The sequence below is a fragment of the Syngnathus leptorhynchus genome, chromosome 5, assembly GCF_054491065.1.
Source record: "Syngnathus leptorhynchus isolate UIUO chromosome 5, UIUO_Slep, whole genome shotgun sequence".
Lineage (NCBI taxonomy): Eukaryota > Metazoa > Chordata > Actinopteri > Syngnathiformes > Syngnathidae > Syngnathus > Syngnathus leptorhynchus.
Window position 1 is genome coordinate 14,557,850 of NC_141199.1, and position 27,859 is coordinate 14,585,708.

The following is a 27,859-nucleotide window of genomic DNA, read 5'->3' on the forward strand; positions in this document are numbered from 1 at the left end:
ACTTTTTTTTTTTTTGCAATCATGGATGGAGTTCATGGATGTTAGCCTTTGCAACACACACACACGCACACACTTAATCACCCAGATAAGTGTTGAGGTAATATGCAAAATACGCTTCAGAATAACAGGCAGAGTACAATCGTTCATACATGAGGCCCAAGTATGTACAGTTTGTACAATTTGACAATAAGGTTAATGCGTGATGGTGACATTTGGTTCATCAGTTAAATAAATAAAAAAAAAATGCTGAAAAAGTGGATTTATCTGGCACCTGCTATTGGCGGAAAATCTTCAGCAGGCCTCACACTATATATGCAAATATCATCAAGGTGATATTAGCAATGAATTGAAAAAGCACTTGGCAATCAATGAAAAATGCCAATGTGTATTATGATTAAGTTCTCAATGGGCTGATGATCATTCAAATAAAAGTGCATTTCATTGTGTCCAATACAAAGAAACAGCCCGACATTTAAAAACAACACTCTTCATAAACATCTGTAATATATTTGTATATATACTATGTCTCTATATTTTCTCTCACTATAGTGCAACAACAGTCAACTAAAAAGAAACGTTGTCAAACCGCAAGCAATTGAAGCTGTTGAACGTCACATTTCTTGCCACAGTAGCAGAACATTTAAAAGGCAACTTAATGATGCTTCAACACAAACATGCCAACATTATACATGTTGTTTTTTTCCTAAATATATATATATACATATATAGAAATAAATAGCGGCGTTATCATCTTTATCTTCTTTAAATAATTTCCACCTCTATGTGAATGGTGCACATTTAATATAAAGTATCTAAGACACAAATTGAACACGACTGTTTTACATCATATAATTCTCTTATGTCACACAACTAGAGAATGCTCGCACAATGTAAACAATCAGCGTCTTCCACCAGCTGACCAAATGTTGATGCTTTTCTTTTCTTCCTTCTGATATTTCTCTCTTTTTTTGTGGGGGAGGTGGGGGGCATACATTTTATGTACAAAGTAGCCAACAACAAAGGCAGGATTGTCGAAAATGTAAAAACAAGTGTATTGTGTCCCTAAACATGGACCATTTTTTTCAGACTAGCATTGATTAAATAATAAATAAATAAAAAACTGGGGTACAAGCAACATGAATTCTTTGAAGCCATTGCCAATTCTGATATTTGGCAAAATAAAATTCCAAAAACCAATTAATCAGCAAATTGATTAAATTTGATCAATGAAAATAACTTTTTGGGTCCCTTACTGCTTACACCAGCAAAAATAATATTTACAGACTCCAAAACAAAACATCAAATCCCTGAAAGTGTTGAAATGCTTATAAAGGAATGTCGTGATTTAATGATTGGTTGGCGTGTGAGCTAGAAAACAAAAGTCTTGCACTTGCTTTTGCCCCAAGATGAGCTTCTGGAACTTCATATTGCACGTTGGAATACGATGGATGTGGCGGCAGAAGAGAATTTGACTTTTGGTTCTATAGACGGCTTTAAGTATTGCTAGCTACTCCTGCTCCTCAAAATTTGTCAGTTTTCCACTGCATGGTACTCACTCGGGTAAAAAAAAAAAAAATCTCAATTTGTTGTCTGTACTTTTCCACTGGTAAAAGAAGACACAACCAGGTTTTTATATCATTGCTCTCCTAAAATAAAAATTGCCAGTCATGTTTTTTTTTTCCAGGAAACACAAAGAACAGAACTAAATACTGAGTATGTTTAAAAAGGCGCTTTTGTGTGAATGCTGAGAGAAACATTCACACATTCAAACATCCTGCTTTTATCTTTTGCTCAATACAAAATGGCCATCCATCATTTTTTTATATTTCTTGTTGTCATTAGCTAACTTTGGGTGAGAGGCTAAATACTTCTTGCCAATCACAAGATGTTATGCGGCATACTGCGAGGGTTTGCTTGCAAGTGCACGGCAAAGGATTAACACCTCCTTAATCAAACATGATTGGTTGTTTTTCTTCAGGCGCTGTTAAAAAAAACTAATTGGATAAATTAGATTAAATATTAGATGAAACTACTTCAATATTTGTATGAAAACCCCGCCTGTGTTGTTAATATAAAACAAGCCGGTAAAATGGTAGGCGAGGCGGCAACTGAGTGTTTATTCATGTGCGGCCCGGATAGCAGAATCTTACTACGCTTACTGCAGTCGAGGCCGATCGAATTCTGAAGTGTGATTGAAGGACATAAATTATTCCCACCTCAATGGCACGTCGGATTTTAAAAATAATTCTAAAAAAAAATCTCACCGCAACGAGGGCAGACACAAATGGCACCGCTTTGTAGATGAAAATGGATCTTGCGTTCTGTTCTCTGTTTGTCTGACATTTTTTTAACTGTCAGAAAAAAACCCCATCGAAAAAGCAAACGACGATAGAAGAAATGCATGAGTGCCAAACCAGGAAGTAGGCAAGCACCCTTCTTGTGCAGGAAGTTGAAGCTGCAAGTTTCAATTCAGTCTCAAGGCTCGGGCCTTAAATCTTACCTCAAGTGGAAAGTTTAATGTGACCCTTGGCTCCACAGCAAGCAGTGTGCGAGTGGTCCGGTGACCCTGCTCCAAGTGTTTGGACATTGGGATTCCATTCTGAGAGGTCACCTTGATCCAAAAAGCAGGGAATCTCAGTTTTTTTTTGTGTCATCAGGAGCCCGCCATGAGACCACATCAAGTCATCACAGCAGTGCAGCAGATGACTCTGCCCGCAACAAACGTCTCCTTATGCATGAATGAGCCTCAATACGGGTTTATCAAGGCGGCTCAGTGTTACGTCTGTTCACACACACATACACACGCACAGAGCAGCCTCGTTTTGACTTGAATGATGTTCGGCGCTGACGTCTCTTAACATAATCGGCATGAAACGATGCTAGCACAGACTGTCTGCTTTCACGTGGAGGATTTTGGAGAAGCCGGGTCTTTTCTTCAAAGCCTATAAGAGATAAGGAGTATTTATTTTCAAAAAATATATATATGGATCCCAGCATCAGGTGAAATCAAATTAGCTTTTTGTTTTGTTGCATTGCATTCTGGACTGTGTGTAGTCGGGAGTAAAAATAAATGCAAGTCGATCGTATGTGCAGTACAGTTGTGCAGGTGGGTGCAGAGCACAGTCAATAAATGGAAGATTTAAAGTCCATGAGCAGTGGAAAAAAATGTGTTCTAAATTTGACACACCACCCTGAACAGTGAACAAAAGTCTGCCAAACGTGGTTGGTTGAACTGAAAGCGTTGTCAAGGGCAACCAGAATGAAACTTCTCCGGGCATCTTCCAGAATATTCAAAAACATACAAACGATTCTGTCGATTATTACCTGGAGCTTGTTGACCATCTCATCAAATAGTTTCCTGGCTTCGGGGCTGTTGGGGTCTTCAAAGTAGTCTTCAATACCGATCTGCACCACGATGGATTTCAGGTTGCGGCACACACCTGCACGCAATGCAAGGAATGCTCATGAAGTGAATGAAGACTGATAATTATTTGATTTCATGTCAGATCATAGCAAAAAATGGATGGCTTCTTTCATATTTGCTTTCCAACTCACTGTTGAAATGGAGCAGAGCTTTAGGGGTGACAGGAGTGGAGGTGAGCACCAGCATTTCCAGGCCCTTCAAACCCTCCCTGCAGACCTCTGCTGCCACCTCCTGGTTGATTTCACTCACGTGGTCCAACTCCAGCACTTGAAGGCGCATGCAGTTCCGTGCTGTAAGAAGAGTAGAACATCAAAAAGTTATCCATTTTCTCTCATATTGGATTGAGGGAGGTCTCATAGAAACTCGGAGGTGCCCAAAATATGTAATTGTCACTTACCCAGTGAGGCCAGGCCCTGAATGCCACATCCAGCCCCCCCGACGCCGAGCGCACGGAGATGCGGCCAGCACCTCCCGATGGTCTGCAGGCATCTGTTACTGAAACGAGCCGGCTGTTGGCTGAAAGCGGAAAAAAAAAATAAAAAAAATCAGGTCATAGCATAATGTCGTAACATAATTCGTGTTTCTTCTCAGTGCCATAATTACCAAGGGTGTAGTGGTGCCACCTGCAGGGAGATAATGTCTCTGCAGCCGGCTCCGAGGGCCCAGATAACTTCTTGTCCAACTGGGTCTGTGGCACTCCTGAAATAGACATTTTGAAAAATTTGAAGGAAAATAAGATCTTGTTGCTAAAAATGGTTGACCTTTGGGAGCGAAACAAACGATACGAAGGCGGACCTGTAAGTGACGGCTTGCAGAGCTCGGCAGTAGCAGCTGGCCAGCCAGAGAGAGCGGTCGGTCAGGAGGTTGGGACAATGCGAGATCTTCAGGATGAGCAGATTACTTCCAGTGGCCTTCAGCAGCGCCTCCAGTCCTTCCTCCAAACACCCTCTGATAGGCATAACAACAAAAATGCAACTTTTATGTATTTCTGGTGGTTGATAAATATGTATTGAATGTGAAAAGAAGTTGATTGATAATTTTATTGAAATGGATTTTTTTATTTTATTTTCTGCAGCTCACCGTGTGCTTTTGAGGTACTCCTCTTTGGTTTCCTTCTTTCCGCGCTGACGCGGTTTGAGGTTCTGCAGGATGAGCGAGTGCGTCTGAGTGCACCACTGAGACAACGTTGCCAGCAACTAACACACAGAGAAGATTTGCCATCGTTGTGACCATTCCAAAATGACTTAAAATTAAAAAACAGGATCTTTGAATTAGAACTCAAGAGTTGAATAGTCAACCAACCTTGGAGGAAATGCGCGCGTTCTCCAGCAAAACTCTGGTCCACACGGCCGGGTGGCGGGCCACAAACTTCCAGTCTCGGCAGACCTCGGCAGCTCTCAGCAGCGTTTTGGTATCCAAGTAGGTGAAGATGCAAAACAAACCGGCGCGCATCTTCAGGATCTCCGGACTGATCACCTCGTTGGATTTGGACGGGCTCTTCTCGTGGCGACACGGTTTGCTGTAGACGCCTTCACTTCGACCTGTTGACAGATGAAAAAGTTGTGGAAAAAAATGACTATTCATGGACAATTAATCCATTTTCAAATTAAACGACAATTATTTCGATCGACATTGATTGACTTCAACTTTAATGATTCTATTCATCTTAGAAGATTTCATCTGTAATATCATTACACTCGCCTCAAAAGTACACAACAGTAATATTTTTCCGATTTTTCCGATTTTATCCATACACCGTGGAACCCGACCTGTTACAAGTCTCGCCTATTTTCTGCACTGAACGTAGCAAAAATATTCAGACTTTGAGTTTTAAACATCAACATTAGTCCTGGAACCTTTCGGACACATTTCATATTTTTAGTCCAATCATATTTGATTTGATTCATATAATTGAGCTGCATTTGTAACGGATGTACAGACATTGTAGATATATATGGGTGTGAAGGTATTCATTTGCAGAGTGATCCTAACAGCTTTGCGTGTGTGTGTGTGTGTGTGCAGATTGCGAAGAAGAGCAAAAATAAGCATCGGCGTTGATGGGAGGGAGATGGTGACTCATCTTCGTCTTCATCCAAGGCCGTCTGCTCCGAACCATCAGTCCTGTGAACCACCGCTGACACTCTCGCTTTCCTCACATATACACTGCGCCTACACTTACGACTGCAGAATGAACCCAAAAATAACATGCATGTTATTTGCTGAGAAAAAAAAAAAACCTGTGTATGCAAATATAGATAATATCTGAGAAAGACATCTCCCGGTAAGGAACTACGTCAGAGGAACACCATGTCGAGTATGACATAAACGTTTGTCATATGGGGGGGGGGGGGGGGGGGGGGTCCTTTCCATGTGGCGGCACATTTTGAGTCATGTTATTGCATTGGAAAGAGTATGAAACCCGAAAAACGCTTCTGCTTAGTTGTTATGCTGCGAATAGACCAATAGGTGGCACTGTGGCTTAAAGTAGGATATCAAGTCATTCTTCTGGGAAGTCAAGGGGGGGATGAATTTGATGAAGTTTAAAAATAAATAAATTATAAAGTCATATTAGGAGGATTTCCCAAAACCCAATAGTTGGGAATGTTTAAAAAAAAAATCATTCAAATTAGTTTTTGTTTCTGACTTACTTGTTTGTTTTTAAATTCAGGTAGTTTTAATGAATTTCTAGAGCGTTTTTTTTTTTTTTTTTTGCCTTGTTTTAGTTTAGCATTTATGAGTTTTCACATTAGCTTCATTTTTCTTTAATATTTGTAAAGTGTTGGGAAACGTTATTAAGTATTTTGCAATGAAATAAAGGAAACTACTATTCTGAAATAAGAATTCCTTCCTAGTTCTCTATGGATGCACAACAATACTAAAATTAATATATTTAAAAGCAACCCCGGAAGCTCATATATGACATTAATTAACAAGGACGACATTTTTCTCAATAATTATAGTGAACTTTAGTTAGTTAAAGAACGTAAGAGGTATAGTTTCTTAGATTTGTTTTTTAAAACAATTTGTCTAAATAGTTTCTTCTAATTTTAGCAGTTTTGGTGACCTATAATAACCTTGTTACCTGCGTTGGCTCGATATCCGGCCCTGCCGTGGTAAGGGTAGGGGGCGCCTGACTGCTGCTGCACTTCCGCCACCGCTCTCCTCTCCTGCTCCCACATGTCCACTTCGGATTCGGTTGTCCGAGAGCCCACGTCGGACACGTCTCCTTCCTCTCCCTCGGTGCTGTTCCTGTAAGGCCGCCGCTGCCAGTTCTGGATGGCCTGTTTGCGAAGCCCCCAGTTCCTGCCCCCTCCGCCGCATCCAGGGGAGCGCTCGTACGCCACTTCGTTCAGGTGGCACTGCATGTGGTAGTACTGAGCCTCGGGGCACTCCTCCATGGGGTGCATCTCCACACTGTCGCTGTCGTATCCGCCGGAACCCTGCGAAACCGACTTGATCCGACCCGATGCGCTGTAATCACAAATGACGAGATAAATCGTGAGAATTGAATCCATATGTCATCAGAGCTAGCTTTCGATATGATGCGAGTCTCACTTTAATTCATCTGACAGACTGTTGTGGTGCTGCTGTTTTTGTTAGCAAATAAGATCAAATGGGATCTTCTGTTCATCATTTCATGATTTGTAAAAAAATAGCATCTATGAACTTAAATGATCACTTTTGTCAACAGAAACGTCAACCTGATTGATCGTATGGGAAAAAAGAAAAAAATAGCAATCACATTGACGCAAGACGAGGCTTATGTTGGTTGTATAAATATCTGCTGAGGTCACAGAACAGTTGCACAGTTACTCCAAGACGAGGAGCTCATCACTAAGACAGAAGGTTGATGGGCCCAACCGCGTGTCTCCATGACTAACTCCAGGCCGGGAAGTGTGTGACGTCCCAATAAGAAACATTTGCACCCCAACTGGCGGCTCAGTCGGACCTCACGCGGTGACTGGATGTCAATGTGTGAAGTAACACAGTATTTTCCCAAGATATGCGTTTGTACAGTCACACTCTTAGCTCACAGAAGAAGACAGGTGTTCCTGAGATAGAACGTGTCTTTGTAAATGACGGATTGCTTTTCACTAGGGGGAAAGTGACGTGCACTCAGTGTGATGTCACATTAGCAGTCATTGAGCTCATTGTACATACTGAGAAGATCATTTGAAAAACAGAATTGTTACAAATTGGTGAGAATAAGGTCATACAATTGCAATTTGACATGGATAAAAGGTGCAATGTTACAAAATACAGCTGTAATTTGTGAGGATAAAGTCAAAATTAGAAGAATAAAGTTTTAGATTCCAAAAAAAGTAATTTTACAAAACAAACAAAGCATTGTTTTATTCGATCAAATCATCATCTGTGCACCAAACTGTTTTCTACATGAATAAAGTTGCAATTTATGTGGAGTGGGCTTGCAACTACGTGACAAATGATTGACACCTCACAGGCTCCGCCTTCTTTCTCTAATTGGTTGTTTTTCTTCAAACCTGCTGACTTCTTGTATGTCTGAGCTGGCAGAGTGTATTGTACTTGTCCAGTCATAATAACTCAACAAATATGACAATCACTGCATTTTTATTATTTTATTTATTTTTCAAATGAGAAGAAACAACTGCATCTTACCCCGTACTCGGAGAGGAGCGTCTTTCAGATGCTTGGTAGATGCCTCTTGTACTCCCAGAGATGCTGGAGTTTCTCTGCGGACAAAAACATCAGAAAAAAAAAACCAAGAAAGTCTGAAGTTGTATGAATAATGTGGCAAAGTGTATTCTGCCGCGACCTGTGTTCACGCATGCTGGGCTGCGTGTAGGCGGGAGACACCTTTTATTCTCCTGCTGCGTCTTTAATTGCTTCCCAAGTGGCTAGAAGGCTTTAAATACAACTAAACATCAAATCATACCGAAGCCTCATTTGCAATTTGATGACATTACATAATATAGGCTACGATAACTCATGTTTTCTATTACAGCAGTAGTACAAACAAATATGCAAAATAGCCAAAGCAAATCACAACTTAACTGTGGCATTGATTTCTTACATTGACCTGAAGGTGGAGCTACAGGAGCACGAGTGCAGCGTTAAGAAAGCTTCATCACAAGATGTTTTTTCTTTTTTTAATAGTGTGAGCACAATCTGACCTTCACTCTCGCTTTGCCCTGAAGCTGTTTGTGTGCTGCCGGAGCTTTTGGATTCAGATCTACTTTCCAGTACATGAATGTGAGCAACTACAACGACACATAAAAACTTGCCCTCTCTAAATGTAAAATGCAGCCTGCGCCCGGAATAAAAACTAAGAAGGGTAAATAGAGTCACTTTCCTTCCAGTCACTCAACTTTTCAAATTCCTATAATCAATGGCAATCAATCATCGCCCGACACCAAAATCATATCACAACCTTGAAGAAGAAGCAAGAACTGGTTTCCACGGTAACTCATCCATCTGTGCAATAGAGCAGGTGGCCTCTCTCTGTTTCTCTCAAGCCCTCTCTTCCGAGATTCTGGATGATGATCTGAATAAGCGACATGCTCGCCTGTTTCGTTTGAATCAACGTGGGATGAGATAAACAAGACTAGTTTATGTCTCCCTGTAAATGGAGACTGCCTTTTCTCACATCATTATTTGATTCTATTGAAATTGCGACTCCAACGCTTTCCTTACCTGGCGTCCGTTGCCCTTGCCCTGGAGACTGCAGCGTCCCAAGCTTCCGTTGGGCGTGGTGCCGCAGCTACTGATGATTTGCAGCTGCTTCTCGGCACGGTCGGCACGGTCCAGCAGTTCCTCGATGAACTGCTGCAGGCGAACTTTGGCGTTGGCCTCGCGCGCCGCAGTCTCCTGCAGGAACTGGTCGATCTGGGCCACCTCCCTGAGAGACAAATAGAATATTGAACCCATTTTGTACGGTTTTGACTATCATTATTCATCTTCAATGTGCATGTCCAGAAAATTGCAGCGCACAATCCTGCGCCACAACTTAGACCCGTTTTTACCTGGTCTTAAGTCTCGTGCACGTTATTCCTCTATCTTCCTCATTTGTTTCAAAAACCAGAAACTGAACCTCAGACGACGGCACATGCCGATTATGCAAGAGTCTAATATTTCTTGAAATTGGGGCGCTCTGGGCTAAAAATAATGCGCCATCAAGCTCACTTATGTCGCTCTAAAATGACTCTTGGAGATCTTACATACACCAAAGTGAAGCAAGCAACAAGTCAATCTTTTAAAAATGAGCTCCATTAGCTCAAACCCATCGACGTAAACGAGCAATAAGATCAACGCGACAGTATGTAGAACACTTTGACATGGCAACAATCGGTGATTTGAATTCATCAATCTTTGCCCGCACTTCTTGACACAATGCGAATGCCTGCGTGTGCTTACTTGTAAGACAAAGACCATTTGATCCATCTCAACTGTCTCCCCCATCTGCTATGTACGGCTGGCACTCTGATTCAGAGATCTTGCAAACAGGTTTTTAAAAATAGACCGGCCCGAATATTAGGCACACCTGCACATTATATCGAGAGGCAAAAAAAAAGGACAGTTTTGATTCTGTTTGAAAAAATGACAAAGGGATGTCTAGAATAGTTCATAGTATCCCCAATTAAAATTAATGTTATGTATGAATAGTTATCGTGCAAAACTGTAGGCCCCAAGCGTCCCTTATTTACAAGTGAATATTTCTCTCATGGGATATAAAACCGTATTGATTACAAAAAGTGTCAAGTTCTTCCACGATATTTATAGCGCTTCATTTGTCAGATCAAGCTCGTCCACTACAGTGTAGACACCTCCATGTAACGGGCCTGAATAATAAAACATGTGTGCTTTTGAAAGAGGGATTCTCTTTGAATGCTAATGAAGATCCTTTCACAGGTGTCGGCGACGCTTTGCGCAAAGCCTCATCAATATTTAACGAATAAAGATGATTGACCGAAAGGACCCAAATGAACGATAAAGCAAAACCATCCCCCCTCCCCCCCTGGGCGACGAGGTTGAACACGAAAAAACTTGTAGTTGGCAACTCGCAATTGAGCCTCACGCTCAAAGTAAGATTTTCCTGAACGGATCAAATGCTAAAATTCATCCTCGAATGACTCCCCTGCTTTCATTTACCTCCAAGGCAGAAAATAATTCAGTCTTTAGTTGATTTATCACATTTATGAATCTGGCCGCCGCTCGGAGGACTTTTTGCTTAAGTGTCCTGTTGTCGCCTAGCAACTCTCATATTTTCGTCCTTCTCACCTCTGATGGTCCAACGGTGATTCTGTAAAAGCTTCATAACACGCGGTGACTTTTAAAAGGCCGTGTCTCCGTTAAGGAATGCTTAGTCATGGACTCGGTCGCACCGACGGTGATGCTCTTTTTCCATCTTTGCTTAGCTGTTCTGTACTTTAGAGTGTGAATGATCTCACTGTTTGACTGCCAGCTTCTCCTTGGAGTTGAAACAGAGAGGCAGAACGAGAGAGGAAAAAAAAAAAAAAAAGATTGCTTTGACAAGCCTTGGATTATCTTTGAAAAGGCAGAAATTCTTGCTTTGGAGCTCATTAGGGTGTACCTAATAAACTGACTTTATTATTTTTTTTACATTAAATTTAAATAAAAAAATTAAATTAAAATAAAAAAAATATGGTCGCCGGCAACTTATGCGAGAAGCTACCGTTTCAATCAATTATCTTCAGATAATTACATTTTCATTGGGATTTTAAATTATGCAATATTTTAAACATACTTTTTACAATAAATAAAAGTAGGTTTTAGTAAACAGAAGCTGATAACAAAATATGCGTATCTTTAATCTACCTCTGCTCTCATGTGAACATTTTTAACTTTACTATACACTTGTTTAATTAACAAATAGCTTTTGTTCTCTTTCTGGGCAACGTCGTAAATGCTTTCATTGAGTACAAAGACAAAAAAAAAAATCCTCATGCTGTATGAGAACTTCAAACATGTTTCTCAAACTCATGTCCAGAAATGATTTCCATGGCCACACTGTGCGATTCATGTCCAAACAAGCCTTCTATTTACAGAACCTGAAAAATGAGCCAGCTCACGAAGCAGCTCAGTTTAAAGGACAATCGGACAAATGGACAAAAGTATCGGGACAGACCTGACCATAATCCTGATACTCAAACCACCCGCAATTGTCAGATTTGATTAGCAGCAATGAAGTTTTTTCAGTCACCAGCAAAAAATAAAGAAACAGCCCTCAGTCTTCCAAAACTCTCGCCTGCAAATAGGATTTTTGACGCATTCTCATTTTCCCGCGGTGAAAGAGGACAGTCTCGAGCTGCAGAAAATCAATTCATTAATGAAGGCTGATAGAAAAAAAATTGGTTGGCACAGCAATACAAAAAGCAGTATTATCCAGAGATGAATTATGATTTGGCGTCAAACCCCTACATGATATGTTCAAAACACCTCACAATGAGCTTGGAATTGAGATTCTTGGATTATTTCTTTCGAAATGCGGTACATGCAGTTTATAATTGGGGAAGTGGGTTCTACTAAATGAAAACAAAGTTGGATTTCATCTGTTTGACTGTCCACTTACTGCTGCTTGTGGCTGAGCTCTGCTTCCTTGTTCACCAGGTCCTGTTTTAAGTTGGCCAGCATTTCCACCGAGACGTCCACCTGCCTGGACAGCTCCAAGGCCTTGTCCTCGAGTTCTTGCTTCTCCTGGCTGAGCCGTTCGCTCTCGTGCTTGGCCCGCTCCAGCTCGGAGCTCTTTCTCTCCAACTCGGCCTGGAGACGGCCCACTCGGGCCGCTATTTTCTGCTCCACCTACAGGATGACAGATATTTAAGTTGCGTTCTTGTCGATGGAAAACAGCGTTGGGAATTAACAAAGGAAGATAACTAATGTCGGTAGCGTACATAACATTACAAAAGCGTTTCTATAATAATATATATGATCGTCCGTGATTCCATTCACTGAATCGGAACATATTACTTGTGTTCAATACATCCAGTAATTGACATTTTTCTCTATTTTATCAATTAACTTGACATTTTTCTCACCAAAGGTTTGCAATGCAATTTTCAGGCTTTTAACGGAGTTGATTAAGTCGGATAATTTTCCCCCCGATGCTTCATATTAGCACCCTCTATTGGTGGAAAGTTGATACTGCAATACGTCATCCTGTCAGCCTAAATTGGACGTAGCTTGTTCCCATTATCAAAATAGCCTTACCTCTTCAGAAAGCTTCTCCATCCTCTCATCCAGTTCAAGACGTTCAAAGGCGCGTGCCTTCAACCTTGCCAGGCCTTCTTCATAAGCCGCCTCCACTGCACTGGCGGCCACGTTAGCTGCTACGGCCACGGCTGTACTGGGGTTCCCATAGGGGCCCGGGTCTGTGGATGTCATGGCCGTCTTCATCAAAATCTCCCCCAGAGGAAACTCCACATTGGGGATGTACCTGGCCGAAGTGTTGGAGCTCGCCGGCGTCAAACTCAAGTCGTCTACGCACGGAAGTTCTCGACAGGGAAAGCGGCGTTCTTTCAAAGCCGACGGCCGAAGCGGTTCAAAGGGCTCGTTATTGTTGGGAGGCGACAGGAGTGCTCCCTCTGTCACGAGGGGCAGCAGGGCGGCGGCGTCGCAAATGCTGTTGGACTTGGAGAGGACGTAGAGGGTCTCGTACGTGTGGTTGTACTCCAGGTGGGCGCGTAAGGATGAGAGGCTTCGGAAACGCTTGTGCTCCCCACAGCGAGGACAGCGGTACGGCAGGTCCAGAGAGGCCATGCCGCGCGGGGTCCGCGGGGAGAACGGGACGGCGCTCACGCAACCGGACGGTGGCGCCGGCGGGTCAACGACCCTTCGGATGCTCTCATGGTGACAACGGTTGCAGTCGACCGGCAGGCTGATGACAGATCTCAGAAGCTCACATAGTGGCAACTCCCACTTGGTCTTTTCACGCCATCATCATTGCCTAGATGAGAAGAAAACAAAAAAGCAGTTTGAGAAAATAACTCTCGATTTTGGCCGTACTTCCAGTGTCAACCACTAGATGGTGACATACTAGGTAGTTTGAGATGGTGTACGTTTACAAAAAACTAAATAATAATAATAATAATAATAATAATAATGGTCCACCACAGCAGCTTTTTTTATGTCATCCACTTTAATCCAGTTTTTTATGTCCACAGAAAGCAACAACTAAACAATCGGTTTATAATTTGCATCTTTGGTTATCATTAATAATACATATGAGAATTTTTAGAAAAATATGGAAACACGAAACCCTTTTTCCACCGGCCAACACTTGCTGTCACAATCTGTCATACATGCAAAAGTGCTCTAAGGACAACCGAGGGAAGCAACAGGAAATGGATCCATTACTGAGAGTGCTCCTGAACTCCAGTAAGCCTTCCTTTGCCTTCAAAGACTTAAGACCTCTCTATAATCAAAATACAACTCTCTAATCAAGCACTGTGTTGCAGTCTTGGGTGACAAGCTACTCAAAAGGATAATTTGCAAAGTAGCAGCTGTCTGCTCCTTAACCTTCTGTTTTTCTTACGTGTAAAAATAATGCAAGCCACCTTTTGAGGAACAATGGCAGTCCATGTATTTAGATTACCATTGCATGACAAGAAAATGACTGTGTTCTCCTCCAGGAACCATGTACCCAAACCTCAACAATGGAAACTCCATAACTACGAATAACTATAGCCAACAAACTTTTATTTTTATTTTTTTTTAGATGGCACAGCAGTCAGCTATGGCCTTGAGTCTCCCAGCCAGCGTGCGCCAGGAAATGTCACCTTCGTCAAGCCCAAATAAACAGTAAAGGCATGGAAGCGTTCCGAGCTTGAACGCCTGAAAGGTGCCTCCTGCAGGGGAAGATTCAGTTCTCGCAGCAGGATCGCGACGTGTGTCGAACAAAAAAAAAATAAAAAAGGAAAATCCCTGCATTCGCTCAACGGGGAAAAACAACATGTCAGTCATCAACCTTCTAACTAGATGTCACAAAATGATAAATGCTTGTGATGAGAGGAATTGCCTTTAACAAGATCAGAATACAGCAATCCTCCTCATAATTACTGTTGGCTTTTTACAAATATACCAATTTATATATTTTCTAGAGTTTTAATTTCAAACAACTTGGAAGTCAACCTGCGTCACGGCACCTTTTGTGTCCCACTGTAGTGTAATTTTGCCATGACAGGGCGTCAAATATACTGCACCTCATTAATGGGGACGAGTAGCCTTGCACGACTTATTGTCTCCTAAAAGCTGCTTTATAAAAAGGCTGGTAAACATTCTCAGCACAACACAGTAGCTGCTAATTACAAGCATAGCAATAAACACCTTATTGATACCTCAAAACTGAACATTATTATCTTTATAAAGACCTAATTGCTACACCGCTCTTGAATTGGATCTAATTAGATGTGCAGGTTAGCGTTAAGCGGAATACCAATGAATTTGATGAAAGGCAGTGAAAGCCAGACTATCAAAAGGCTCTGAAAGATGGTAAAAAGTAAAAAAAAAAAATCACAAAAAGAAGAGTTTGATCAACTTGCTGAAGTCTCTTTTTCTACTACGCTTTCTTCTTCTCTGTAGCGAGTTGCTGCCCCTCACAGGTCAGTCTTGGTACTACGCAAGACATGAGTACGTACGTACTCACCATTTTCGGTAAAGATATCATTAGATTGTTAAATCTCTAATAATCATTCAAGTACAAGATCATTGTCTAAATAAGAAAGTAGTACTTTCTTTTTTTTTACCATGAGCGTCCGTACGGAACAAACAGTAGAGCATTTTAAAAAGCGATAAAACGGTTACACATTTTTTTTCCTAGTCTCTCGTATGTTCCACGATTAAGATGTTATAAATCACTGTGTCTACCTCACTTAAGTCAGCAAAAAGTTTGTTCCTGTGCGTCTGGGATTTTTAGTGCACATTTGTTTTGCTTGCAAGTGTGAGAAAAGGAACAAATCACGCCTGGCCTATGCACAGCTTTTTTTTTCCTTTTCCTTTAGCCAGCGATATTGCGACACTGTGGTCAAACAAGCAGTGTGTTACCAGGCGCATAATAAAAGATGCCAAGACTTGTGTTCTCAGAGGTGTGACACGAGAATCAACCCACACTTAAGAAAAAGCACCTTTTCCACCGCCGCTATATTGACAGTCCGGGCTTGCGAGTAAATACAAGCGGCGCACATTCACTTAAGAACTCGAGCATTTTGGCAGTGCAAGCTTTTGACATGTCTTACTCGAGTCTAAAGGCATACAATGTAAGCTACCTCAGGAGGTTAGCTAGGAGCTCAACGAGGCCTGCGAGCTCCTGCGTGAGGATGTCAAAGTGTTTTAGCACCGCTGAAGGCAAGGGGACTCCCGTGACAGGACAAGTTCACTACCTGAGGCTCGGGCAACTGACAGCCAAGGGCACAGCAGAAGCACTTCAGTATTATTGCTATTTCGCTTTTTGACACAGAAAAAAATATTGTAAAAGTCCACAAATGAAGGATGACAAAAAGAGCAGAAGTCACTTGTAAACATGCTGGTTCATTGAGGGAACCAAATCTATCTGGATTTATATTCTGTAAAGCTTGTCCATTCGCTCTGCCAAACTGCATCCTCGGTGAGGGGAGATATCGTGGTTCGAAAAAAAAAATCAACTCAGCTCAAGTCAAATATTTGCATGCAACACAGTCCCAGCAAAACAAATTGACCAAGCGACGGCTTTAAACTTAAAAATACTTGCATGTTAAGGTTGTGATTACGTAACAGTATAAGCAACGAAAGAGTTAGTATACCATAATATGCCACCAATGAAAGTACCACTCGTAAAATTGTACAAGCTTGAACTATAAATGCATAATTGCCTACTTAAATGATAATGACTTGCGATAACAGTGCCTATGTTTAATTATTCTCACCATTAATATTATATTATTGTTATTTACAAAAAGCATATATTTATAACATAAAAGTAAAATAACAATTAGCCTTGACAATGATTAGCCTTTATGGTTATTATTAGAATAATACTAGTGTACATATTAGATATTTTGGAATTAAATCAAATATTATATTTAGTGTAATTGTACAATGCGTACCTATATCGTATTTATAAGTATATAATAAAAAAAAAATGAAAATACCCATACCATAAAATGGTGCTGACTCTTATCTGCCATACAACCTGTATGAGTAAAAAAAATGTTTTTACGTCACTTCTTCCACACAACTAGAAGACATTTTGTCCTCAGGTCCACTATCTCCATCTGTTTGTCTGTCAGAGAAGCCCCTTGCTTGGCTGTTAGCTTTCTTTTTAAATTTAGCATTCTTGGTCCACTCACAGCACGAGGACGCTTTCTTCCTCTTTATTTGTTTTGACGTTGAGCAATAGTTTGAAAACGTGCTACCAAGGCCTCCGGGACTTTGTAATGTGTTACTTTTGTGCAACACAAGAAGAATACTTAAAGCAGCACTCACTGTGACGCTACCGAATTGGTATTGGCAGCGAGATTAGGGGAAAGATGGGGCGGTGAGACTCAATGACTTCCTCCAATGGGAGCTGATGGCTATACTCATAACAATCACTACACAAACACAAACACACACAGACACACACTGCCTGCCACTGTCTACTATTGATTGAGACAAGGATCCAAAGAAATAATTATACCCTCGCTTGCAAATAGCAACAAGGCATAGAATGTAACCTAAAGTGACCACATATGCAGTGGCGGAGCTAGTGGGGGGGCTGCGGGGGCACTACACCCCGCCCCCAAATATGTGTGAATCCTACAGGTGCTATACCATTTATTAGACTTTTGAGTATTTTTTAATATTTTATTTTTCTGGGATTTTTTTTTCATATTCCCGTAAGTGGAATTTTTATCAAAATTTTGTGAATACATTCATGGATTCTGTAAAAAAAAAAAAACAGGTTTGTGGACCACCTGTGATATTTTTAGATCCCCATGGCCAACCAAGGATAAAGATCTTAGCGCCACTAATGCACATAAGGCCTGCTTCAGACCACCAGTTTGATATATGAAGTACTATAATATATTTTGTGTTTATCCTCTTTTAATGAGAAGAAAATCCGCGTCCTTTTTTAAAGACACACACAAAAAAAAAAAATTGGCAACAAAGGCTCCAAGAAGGATTTGTGAAGCAAATGAGGCAGACAATGTCTGGTGAGATAAGTGGATGAATGTCTGAGGTCTTCTCATGTTCATCCCAAGCTTGAGAGGACGTGATATGCAAAATGTACACTATGCAAAAAGCTGCACACTGTTAAGATTCATCTTTGATTTTTACATCAAGTATTTCAACCTGGGATGTAAAATAATTTCCAGTACTCGACTTCTATTAGCAATTATTGACCGTAACCATAACAATAACATTTTTCAGGGCATCAATTATGTACAGACTTTTACGATTCAATGGCAATCTCCAGACAGTCCCCACTGCACATAAATAATTTTGAGGAAAATATTTTTCTGATGACTGCACCATTTGGGTAGATTGACCCACATATGGCTACGGAACACTTTGGAACAATATCAGGAGACATTCCAATTGTGGGTCATTATTTCCTTTCCTGCTTTTCAAGAGAGAAATAAGTTGCATAAGTGACATTTCTATCACTATTTCTCTAGGCATAGAGACTTTTAGACATGGACAAAAGTTGACACCCTCAAAGGCCAGAATCATGAGCCACATCTTTGAACGAACATCATTGCACATTCAGTGCCCATGGACTCGCACACATCGATAAATACACAAAGTAAATTCAACTTGGATTATTATGACAGGGGAAAAATCAGTATGACATATTTTGCCTATTAAAGCAACCCACATGAAACATCAATCCGGGTAAATATTCTGTTTACGCTGTGTAGTGTGTGTCACGGTTGTTGACTGTCAAGCTGTCAAAATGATAGACTTCATCTTAATGTCACACACGTGACTTAATGGATTTTCCCATACCACACACATGCACTCAAGTTGACCACGCCATCCTATCTCAGCATCTTTTTGTTGTTTCTCCCTTTTCTACAACAGCAGCAAACACAACATGCACATTCGTGCGCCGCTCTGATTTGTCACGCCTTGTAGTCACAGCGAGTTTGCTAAACTATTCTTGCACACTTCTTGCCTGAGAGTGAGGAGGGATATTTTTCTGGAGGGTGTTAAATCCATCGGGCTGAGAAATTACAATATTTTCCACAAATTAAAGCCTTCAATTAGAATTTAGGAGTGAACTATAAATTTAGAAGAATGAAGGTTAGCTCTAAAAAAGGATCTTAAATGGTCTTTGTTAGCATAAAATACATTGTGAATAGTGTTATCAATCTAAAAAAAAAATCATCCAAAAGCCCTAATGACACTTCCAATTAATTCTCATGGAAACTTCCCATTTACAATGAATTTTTTTTTTTATCTTGATTTATGGAAATTTACCAGAAACTTTCCACTTTCCCACCCCTTTGACATATGAGGAAAAATATTCCGTGCTTTAAATTTGTGGCATGCACAAAGTCCGGCTTGTGGCCGTTGCATCTCGTGTAGCAAGCCTTCCATGCAGGCCGAGCACCGATTGCTCCATTGATCATCATCATCATCATCACACATGGCAGCCATGCAGGCAGGTAGGTAAGGAACGAGCTGCATAACATCATGTGGGCGTGGACCAGCCCCGACCATCAGCACATGACATTTTTGGAGCGTAAACGGTCGAGGGCCCTGCTTGCTTGCTAAGGTGCGCGGACATGGGGTGTGCAGCTGCAGAAAAGAGCGCACCTCCCCCCCCCCCCCCCTCCTTTTAGCTTCCCACCGCTAATATAGGGGACGTCAATTAGCCGCACGGGAAGCGCCCATGACGCGATGGATTAGCCGCGCGCGCGCGCACACACGTGTATATACATTAAGGATATGATACGATTTGTTCTTAAAGAATGGAAAGACTCACCTAGCTGTATGAATGTTCTCGTGCTCATTTTCCCTCCCTTTGCCGCGATACGGAGCAAGGAGGAAGCGCTCCAGCCCTCCTTGACGTCACAAGGCTGCTGCAGCAGAGAGAGAGAGAAAAAAGGGAGAGGGAGATGAAGAGTAAGTCTGAAGAGGAGAGGAAAGAGGGAACGGACGCAAAAACAAACAAACCAAAAAAAAAAAAAAAGAAAAAATTATAGACATACCCCCTCCCCTCTTCTGAAAGTGTAAAATTGGGGTTTGCTGACCCACGGGAGGTCTACAAATGTCATAGTCAGCAAAATCATTTGGCAACAAATGATTCCCTACTGAAATGGATGTAAAAGTCATTGATCCCTTCCTGCCTCCCTCCCTCTAAAACGTTTTGTATTGTGTCGTATTTTAAGTAAATAAGCACTCTATAATATTATTATTTATAAAAAACATACAGTGATGAAATGATCAATTCAATCGTTTGCTATGCGGGATGTCCCATAAAAATATAGCAGCTGATAACTTCATTTATTTCTTTAGTTTGCAGATTAAACCCATTGGAATTAATGAAAAGAAAAAAAAAAGAAATCCATTCTAAAATGCTACTGGAAGTATGAAAACACATTATTTTGTGACTGTTTGTTTCTAATTCAATGTTTCAATTATACAGTCAATATAAAACCCACTGTATTTGTATTGTAACTATTATATAATTCATCGGTACATTTTTTTAACATTGCAAAGCTAAATTTCAGGTACTTCATCTCATGTAGACCGTCCAAGTTGTGGCTGATAAAAGCATGTTGAACTATCTAGTGTTGATGACCAATATATTAACTAACATTCCAATTAACAAGGCTACTGAAAGCTAAACATACCATTTAAGAATGAATAATTCATGCAAATGAGCAAACAGAGACTTCAAACAGTCCACTACGCAAATTCTCACAGTTTATGTTCAGAGCCACGCTCTCACTCAGTAAGCAATAAATTCAAATGACAAATCCAGAACTGGGCATTCTCTACTCAGATTGTATAAAAGTGGCCAGCAGAGGGCGACAGCACCGTTTATAAAATGTGACTTACAAAGAATGGCGACAGCACGTGTTAAATCACCTTGAACATGTCACAGCCAATTCACACTTAGGCAAACGAGAATAAACTATAGATAGATAAATAGGAGGAGATGTGGATTGACGGACGGATAGATGGATAGGAAGAAAAAGAGAGAAGAAACAGAAAAAAGAGGGATGATGTCTAAATATATAGTGCCAGATGAAGAAATACAGTAGATAGATAGATGGACAGTGAGATAGACAGACAGACAGCAAGCCAGCCAGCCGCATAGACAGATGGCTGGACGAACAGACGACTACAAACGAAAAGATGATCGAGAGCAGCATGCTGTTGTGCCACTTGTGTTAATATTCAAACGCACTGACGGTGTCCGACACTTCCACCCCCCCCCCTTCAAATCTCTTGAGCTTTTAATCAATTCATTTCTACCTTTTTCCAGACCAAGTGATTGCGAGCAGCCTTTATAAAGCGCATTAAGGTGTCAAACAGTCCCTAATTCATCACCCCACAGCGACTGTCAAATTATTCTTGCCAAAATGTCCCTTGTTCTTTTTCCTGATGCCATAACCTCCTTCCTGATTTTCAAGGTAAAAAAAACTTTAAAACCGCAACACGGTGACGGGGATGGAAAACATGAATACGTTTTGTCAATAGTTTCATCTGCTGTATGTTATATTATCAATCGATGTGTTTCAAACTGTCTATTTGTGGTCAAAGAATGAAATTAAAACAAAAAAAACGTATTTATATCGTGCGGTTCAAATTCAGGGAGTTTAGTTTGACTGAATAAGTGTTTGTCCTTGTGTAGGTGCTGGTGTTTTGGTTAGCAACAGTGTTCAAATGGGATCTGCAGGGAAATCTCTGATGCGAGTGTGCCTGAGTTGAGATAGTCATTGTCCTGTTTAGTTGACCTGATGAGAGGTTCATTCTAGTAGGCAGTCAGTGCAAAGCATGCCGAAATCTTTTTTTTTTTTTTTTTGTTCCCCTTCAATTTGTGCTCAGGTGCAAAAAAAGAAAAAAAGAAAATCAACTTGGGTGACATTGAAAGGACTTTTGATGGATGCTAATGAATCATTTACTTCAACCCAAAGCCTATTCTCTGATACATTTCCATTTCTTAATAACAGCTGACACAAAAGGAACTTAAGAAAAAAAAGCAATATCCATCTTGAAATTAAAAACTTCAACAAAAAAAAAAAAAAACTAAATCCAAAAATTTCTCCATCAACGTGCACTCCGTCGCCGCCCTCCGCAAGCTGCACTCATACGCTCGTGACAGCACAAGAGTGACACACAAAAGCTTTAAAAACTCTTTCCCTCAGGAGGTTTTGATAGGATGACTATGACGCGGGGCCACGTCAAATAATAAAATAAAAAAAAGTAGCAAATTTAGACCCAACACCTTCCCTCCACCCCTCCCTCCTCATTCATATTTATGAGCGGTGACTGGCAAAGTCATTGTTGTCTAATTACAGTGTGGTGAACCTTCATTGTCTTTAGATTGGTGGAGACTGAGACATGCTGTGCTTTGCTTTGCTTTGCTGCACTTGTGCAAACCTCTCACTAACCATGCAGATAATATTCTTGCTGTTTGACTGCCGTATACTACGATGCACGAATGCATTTTATACAGAATAAAGGCAGAAATGATGTACCCAGATTTATGGGGTCATCATAAACAGTGGAATCATCATTGTAGAAGCAATTGGTTCTCACACCTTTGCCATTAAATTAACCTCCTCACCTCTGAAATGGCGTTCTGAGTAACGTGACCAACGCTGAAAACCGATCGTCTTGTAGACCAAAATATTTATTCAAGGAAAAAAAAACAGATGCTACTAAAATTGTATTATATAATTTTCTACACATAACGTCCAATTTTTAGTCAAAATAGATAATAGAAAATTTGAAAAATATATCAAATTGGTTTTGCCGATTCTTTGATTAAAGTAATTTAAAAAAAAAATGTTTTTGACCCAACTTTTTATTTTATTTTTAAGAGTGGCATGTTTTTTGAGGTTGTTCAATGGCTTCAACTGTTGTTTTGTTTTGCCAGAGTACCTTGCTAAATCCCACGCAGGCATGTTTGTATCTTAATGTACTTACTTAAGAACTGTATTATCACATCAGCATTAGTCACAATGTAAAGCAGTGATAGCCATTAACAGCAGGGGGCACTAGCATAATGTGAGCATCAGGAAAAAGTCAGTGAGAGAACTGTTTCTTTTCATCGTCACAATCAGCCAGAATCATTTCAATCATGTTTACTATCGTTTGCAGCACACTGAACATAATTTCATCATAATTAAATCTAATTGGCTTCTCCTTACCTCACAATAACAGAAAAGGAGACAAAATGCCTTCTCATTAAGAAATCACGTGACGCGTTTTGGCCTTAAAAATCCTGAAAAGCATCTTTGATTGTGCATCACTATAATCTCAAGTGAACATGTGTGTTGATATTCCAAACATTTCAAAATCAAAAGCATTTGTGTCATGATGGCAAGTGACAGTGTTACAAGTGATGAATTGTATTATTATGATTTAACCCAGCGGAGAGAATTGCATGTGTGCAATTTTTTTTTTTTTTTCTCTCAATTTGGTCCAAGTGCTGCTGACTGAGCGCGCCAGCTTTTATTTTCACTCGAGCAGCACAGTTGGAAGTAGATGTTGTGTTGGCCGTGTCTTTTTTTTTTTTTTTTAATGTACTTGTGAAATCAAAATGCAATAACAAAAGCAAAAATGTGTTTTGTTAGATACCAGCATGTCTCGGGGCAACTACTTTTATTTTAAACCTCATATTTTAATAATAATAATAATAATACAAGGAATCATTTTTATATATTTTTTTTTAATCCTGTGTACAAGTTGCATTGCAAAGAAAGCAAATAATGGCTGGATGGATGGAAACCTTTTTGTATCAGCATATGCATTGAAAACTATTGTTGAGATGACCGCTGAATGGAGCCATTAATGTGCCAGTGTTGTATAATAATAACATGCACGCCTGTTAGCGAAACCCACGTTTCAAATAAATAAATAAAAAATACAAACATGACAACATTCCTCTCTGCATTCTTAGCTTGAGCCACGGATGTTGCCATAGTAACACAAGTATGTCTTATCAAGTACAGCCCTTGTGATTTTTTTTTTTTTTTTTTTCCCCACTGTTCACTGTAGGTATGACAACACACACAGTCCGTGGAGTTGTTGCATTCATTTCCATGTTTAATGGCGCTCACAGCCTTCGCACATTGCCTTGACCTTCCAACCCGCCCTGGCTATTAGCTCATGTTAAACTAGCCTGGTTGCACTGTTGAATTTTTTTATGATCTATAATTAGGCATGAAGCTGAGAAAGCCATATACTATGGAGCAGATCCAGACAAGTTGATGCTGAATAATAAAAACATTGTCACAGTGTGGTATTTGGATTTTACTGTGTATCTCAGTTCATTAGAATATTGTGGAACATTTTGTTGTGGATTATTATGCAACAATTATTATTATTATTATGCGGAAATGTGGTATTTTTTATTTGACCACATGAAAAAATATGGTCCAATTCCATTTTTTTCCATTTAAAAGTAATATAATTTCTTGTTTTGAATTTTCGTTAGCTGCAAGCTAATGATACACCAATGATGGCGCAACTGTAGACCGACAATATGAAAATAACAGCAGGCATCGTTTTCTTTCTCTCAAGGCAGCAATGTAATAAGAATTTCACTTTTTGAATTAGAAATTATAGAAAAAATTTTCTCAATGATATTCACTTGTTTTGGGGCCAACACATAAGCACAAGTTAATATTTATATTGTTGTGCTTTTCAGTGCCATCATTAGAGGCCTATGCATTGCACTAATTTAACTTTTTTTTTTTTTTTTGTTTCCTTGGAAATTTGAGCTCAGCTGCCAAACAAAGCAGAGTAAGGATCAAAAGTAGAAGTTTACAGTGGCCAGTCCTGCCACCTCTGCCTCTTCTTTCGCTGCAGTAGAAGGGCAGCTGAGCCCAAGTTGTCAAGGAAACAGCACAATGATTTTCTTTTCCAAATATCATATTTTACAATTACAACAAATGATAGATATTTAAAAAATAATATTTGATATATAGATTGGTAAACATTGTATGAATCATTTCTATGCGCTCTCTTGCTAGCTCTTGTTGGAATTAATGAAGCGGTTCGAGAGCCCAAATGAGAGAAGTGGACCATCCAGGACACATGAAAGCCCTCCAGTGCATTTGGACCTGGACACCATGGGAGGCTGCTCAGACCATTTGATGAAGGGAAGCAACAGAAAAATCCTGTATACATGTCTCCATCTATTTTTTTTAATGTAATTTCTTCATTAACAAGCTGACACAAAAATAGGCAACGATATAGTTTGGAGATTTGTGAGAGGGACTTGATTCTCTCGAACGAGAGGCCAGTGTGGTAAATCTCAGCTTTTAAAAGTGTATGCCACTTTGAATTTTCCAATATGAACACTGACCCAAGTTGCACGATTAAAAAGAAAAAAATCTCAACTATCACCACGTGCGTTAAAGCGACGAGTCCATAAATTCTCTTTTTCTTTTCTCGTCAAGGGGCAGGAAGCAGCGTGTCTTCCTCTCATCATATCAATCTCTCTCCTCCTTTTTTTTTTTTTACAAGTCGCCAGCGTCAGCGGTGCCAAGAGAGACACAAACAGAGAGCGGATGGATGAGTAGGAGGAAGAAGGAGCGCCCAGCGCTGGAAGGATCGGCAGCTCTTCATTTATCCGTGGGACGATAAGAGGAAGAGCCCCAGCTGGGATGGGGTTAATATTTCCCCAGCCTGAAATCACGCAAGGGAAGCTTTCCACCAGTGAGCCACCAGTGCCACTGCTCGAGTAGTTAATGGTTACACGCAGCATCCTGCCGCTCAGACGCCATTTTGTTTAGGCGACAAAGGAAGGCCTTGCCTCAGTGTCCGAACGCTGTCGCCATCCGTCCCGAGGGGCGACAGGGAAAACAAATACGCAAATACGCAGACGGCGGGAGGCCAGCGCTGATGCTGTAAACACATCATGTTAACAGGAAGCGGACGCTATGACACCGCCGGCGCCGCCGTGTTGACTGACAGGAAGCCCGAGCACTTTTTTTTTTTTCTTCCCCACCAGCTCTAAATCGTCACTAAATTGTTTTTTTTTTTCGCACCCCCTGAATAAGCAAGACTACTGCTGACTCTCCCAAGCTGAAATACACACGGCGCATAACACATTTTGGAGACCACCTGCTCCTTCCTATTTGTCTCAGCGTGCATTCGGCATCGTGCCGCGCTTTAATGGACACGTTTGATTTGACTTTACTTCTCAAAAATTCTTCCAAATAACTACAATTCATAAACCAAAAAATATTCAACCTATGTAGGTGGTGCTACAGACCTATTGTTTGTAAACATTCGCCTATAATAACTTTTTAATATTATGTGATTATAAAGATAAAAAAAAAATTCAACAGGCCTGATGTGTGTGCAAGGTTTGGCACGTTTTATGGTTTATGCACTAAAAAAATCATTGCAGATATAAATAAGAATAATACATTTTCATTTTGGCCTGGGTTGTTTAGAACCCGCTTTAAAAAGTAGATATCGACTAGCGCCCAGGGCCTAATAGCATTTTAGCTAGAAGCACAATGATGAATCGATGAATCAGTTCAATTAAATCACTTCAATTTGAAAATCACTTAACCATTTCAATGTGGCTGTGCTAATGCATCTGCACTAAAATCTTTTTAGAATTTTGGACTTTAAGTTCAACATAATACTCTTCCGGTTTTCCAATAAAACCACAAATGAAACGTACACAAGCTTCCCGAAACCTTTGAGTTTTCCAGGCATGGTGATATTTCTCCAAAAGGCAATTATCATCATCATCATCATCATCATCACATAATAGCCATAAAATAATGATTACAAGAGGGCCTTTGTATTGCCTGGTGCTAGGCCCTAATAACACTTTTCAATTTAACTTCACCTAAAGTGACAAAAGCAACACACACGCACACGCACACACTCACACAAACATCGAAATGTTATTTCATGCAGCGCTGCCAAGACAAGGGAATTAGGCAGCCTAGCAAAAGTGTGTTTTGATTTTTCAATGTGTGCTGCTGATGTGACTCACGCATATGAAAGGCCCATTTAAAGAGAGGCTGGTGGGGGGTTCAACACGGGTCTCTTTAGGCTTCCAACACTCTACAGGTTTGAGATCTGAAGCGGGCCTCGTCTGATCGACGAGCTGAGCTGTTAGCCCCCCCGAAACACAATCGCTGCTGAACATCCTCACCTGACCTCAGCATGGCTCCCATATACTCTGTGAGGAGGGGGAGCCGGGTGGCGTCACTCTCTACGTGTTCCCCACTGTGACAGCGACAAGCCATTATTTCCCAGAATTCAATGTCTTTAACTTTTGTTTTTAAAGGCTTTTAAATGTTACATTTTGAATAACATTGCGTCAGCTTGAAATGCACTCTATGAAAACAGCTGCCTTGCCTTGCATGTATTATTTTTAGGTAAAAATATTAGGGTTCAGTTTGGGTTTTAATTTTTGTCAGCATGATTTCGCCTCGATTAACTGAAGTGAAGACCTAACGAAATGTCAAGATGTAACAGCGCATTTTCCTGACACTCTAGGCGTGGAACAAAAGGCCATTCAGCATAATGTCAGGGTTAAAGCTATTCACCCGATATACTGTACATTTTTTTTTGCCCTTAATACGCATACACTTTAATTATAGTGGCGCATTTATAAAACCTGTCTGTTTCTGTAAAATGCTCCTTTTACCACCAAAGCAGTGAAAAATGTTTCGCCACCGGCCAGCAAACAAAAGAATATACATGATACGAGTCGCCTTTTTTTTTTTTTTTTCTCTCCCCTACTCTAAAGATCTCGATGCATGTCCATTAAACTGTTACAGACGCAACTGTTATCATTCCGTGTCTTTTTGGAATGAGAATTCATGCGAGGCGCTAATATTCAAGTGGCCTCATTTTGCATACATTTCATGGCGCGGCTGTACTTGATTTCGATGCTTAATTTAGATACGTCATTTGCATGAAGCTGGTTGAGCGTGTGCAAATGGCTGGCCCTGGCGCACTCTGTGAGCTGGATGTGTGCAAGCCCACTCACTCAATCACTCCCGTACTATGGCGAAACCTCGAAAGCCAAACGCCCTGCAGGTCCAACTCTTTGGAATTATGAGTAATATCAATGTCCCCCCCCCACACACACCACTTGTTTGCATCAGCCAAAATTACAATGCTCAATTATGTTCTGACTTGTGTTTTGTTTTTTGGCTGGGTCTTACCTGTGTTGCCGGGTATGGTTGAACAGTGTACCTGTCGCCATTGCCGATCAACTTCCTGTTTTGAAAGTGCACACCTTGGTGTGATTGCTAATTG

General features: G+C 40.5%; 1 protein-coding gene across 3 annotated transcripts; it reads right to left on the reverse strand.

Annotated features, from left to right (window-relative positions):
• Positions 1-27,838, reverse strand: fbxo41 (F-box protein 41). 3 transcript variants are annotated; one of them, XM_085912154.1, is made up of 15 exons: positions 27,766-27,838; positions 19,368-19,464; positions 12,632-13,367; positions 11,994-12,223; positions 9,098-9,302; positions 8,063-8,136; positions 6,507-6,895; positions 4,727-4,965; positions 4,505-4,620; positions 4,220-4,372; positions 4,028-4,123; positions 3,822-3,940; positions 3,556-3,714; positions 3,325-3,440; positions 1-2,942 (listed from the first exon to the last, which is right to left on the reverse strand). In XM_085912154.1, the coding sequence occupies exons 3-15, from the start codon at positions 13,178-13,180 to the stop codon at positions 2,880-2,882; spliced, it is 2,508 nt and encodes an 835-aa protein (XP_085768280.1). In that variant the 5' UTR covers positions 13,181-13,367; positions 19,368-19,464; positions 27,766-27,838; the 3' UTR covers positions 1-2,879. The 3 variants fall into 3 exon arrangements, with proteins under 3 accessions (XP_085768280.1, XP_085768281.1, XP_085768282.1); XM_085912155.1 differs by having other exon boundaries at positions 19,368-19,461; positions 27,766-27,789; XM_085912156.1 differs by lacking the exon at positions 19,368-19,464 and having other exon boundaries at positions 27,766-27,789.
• Positions 27,839-27,859: the final 21 nt, after the last annotated feature.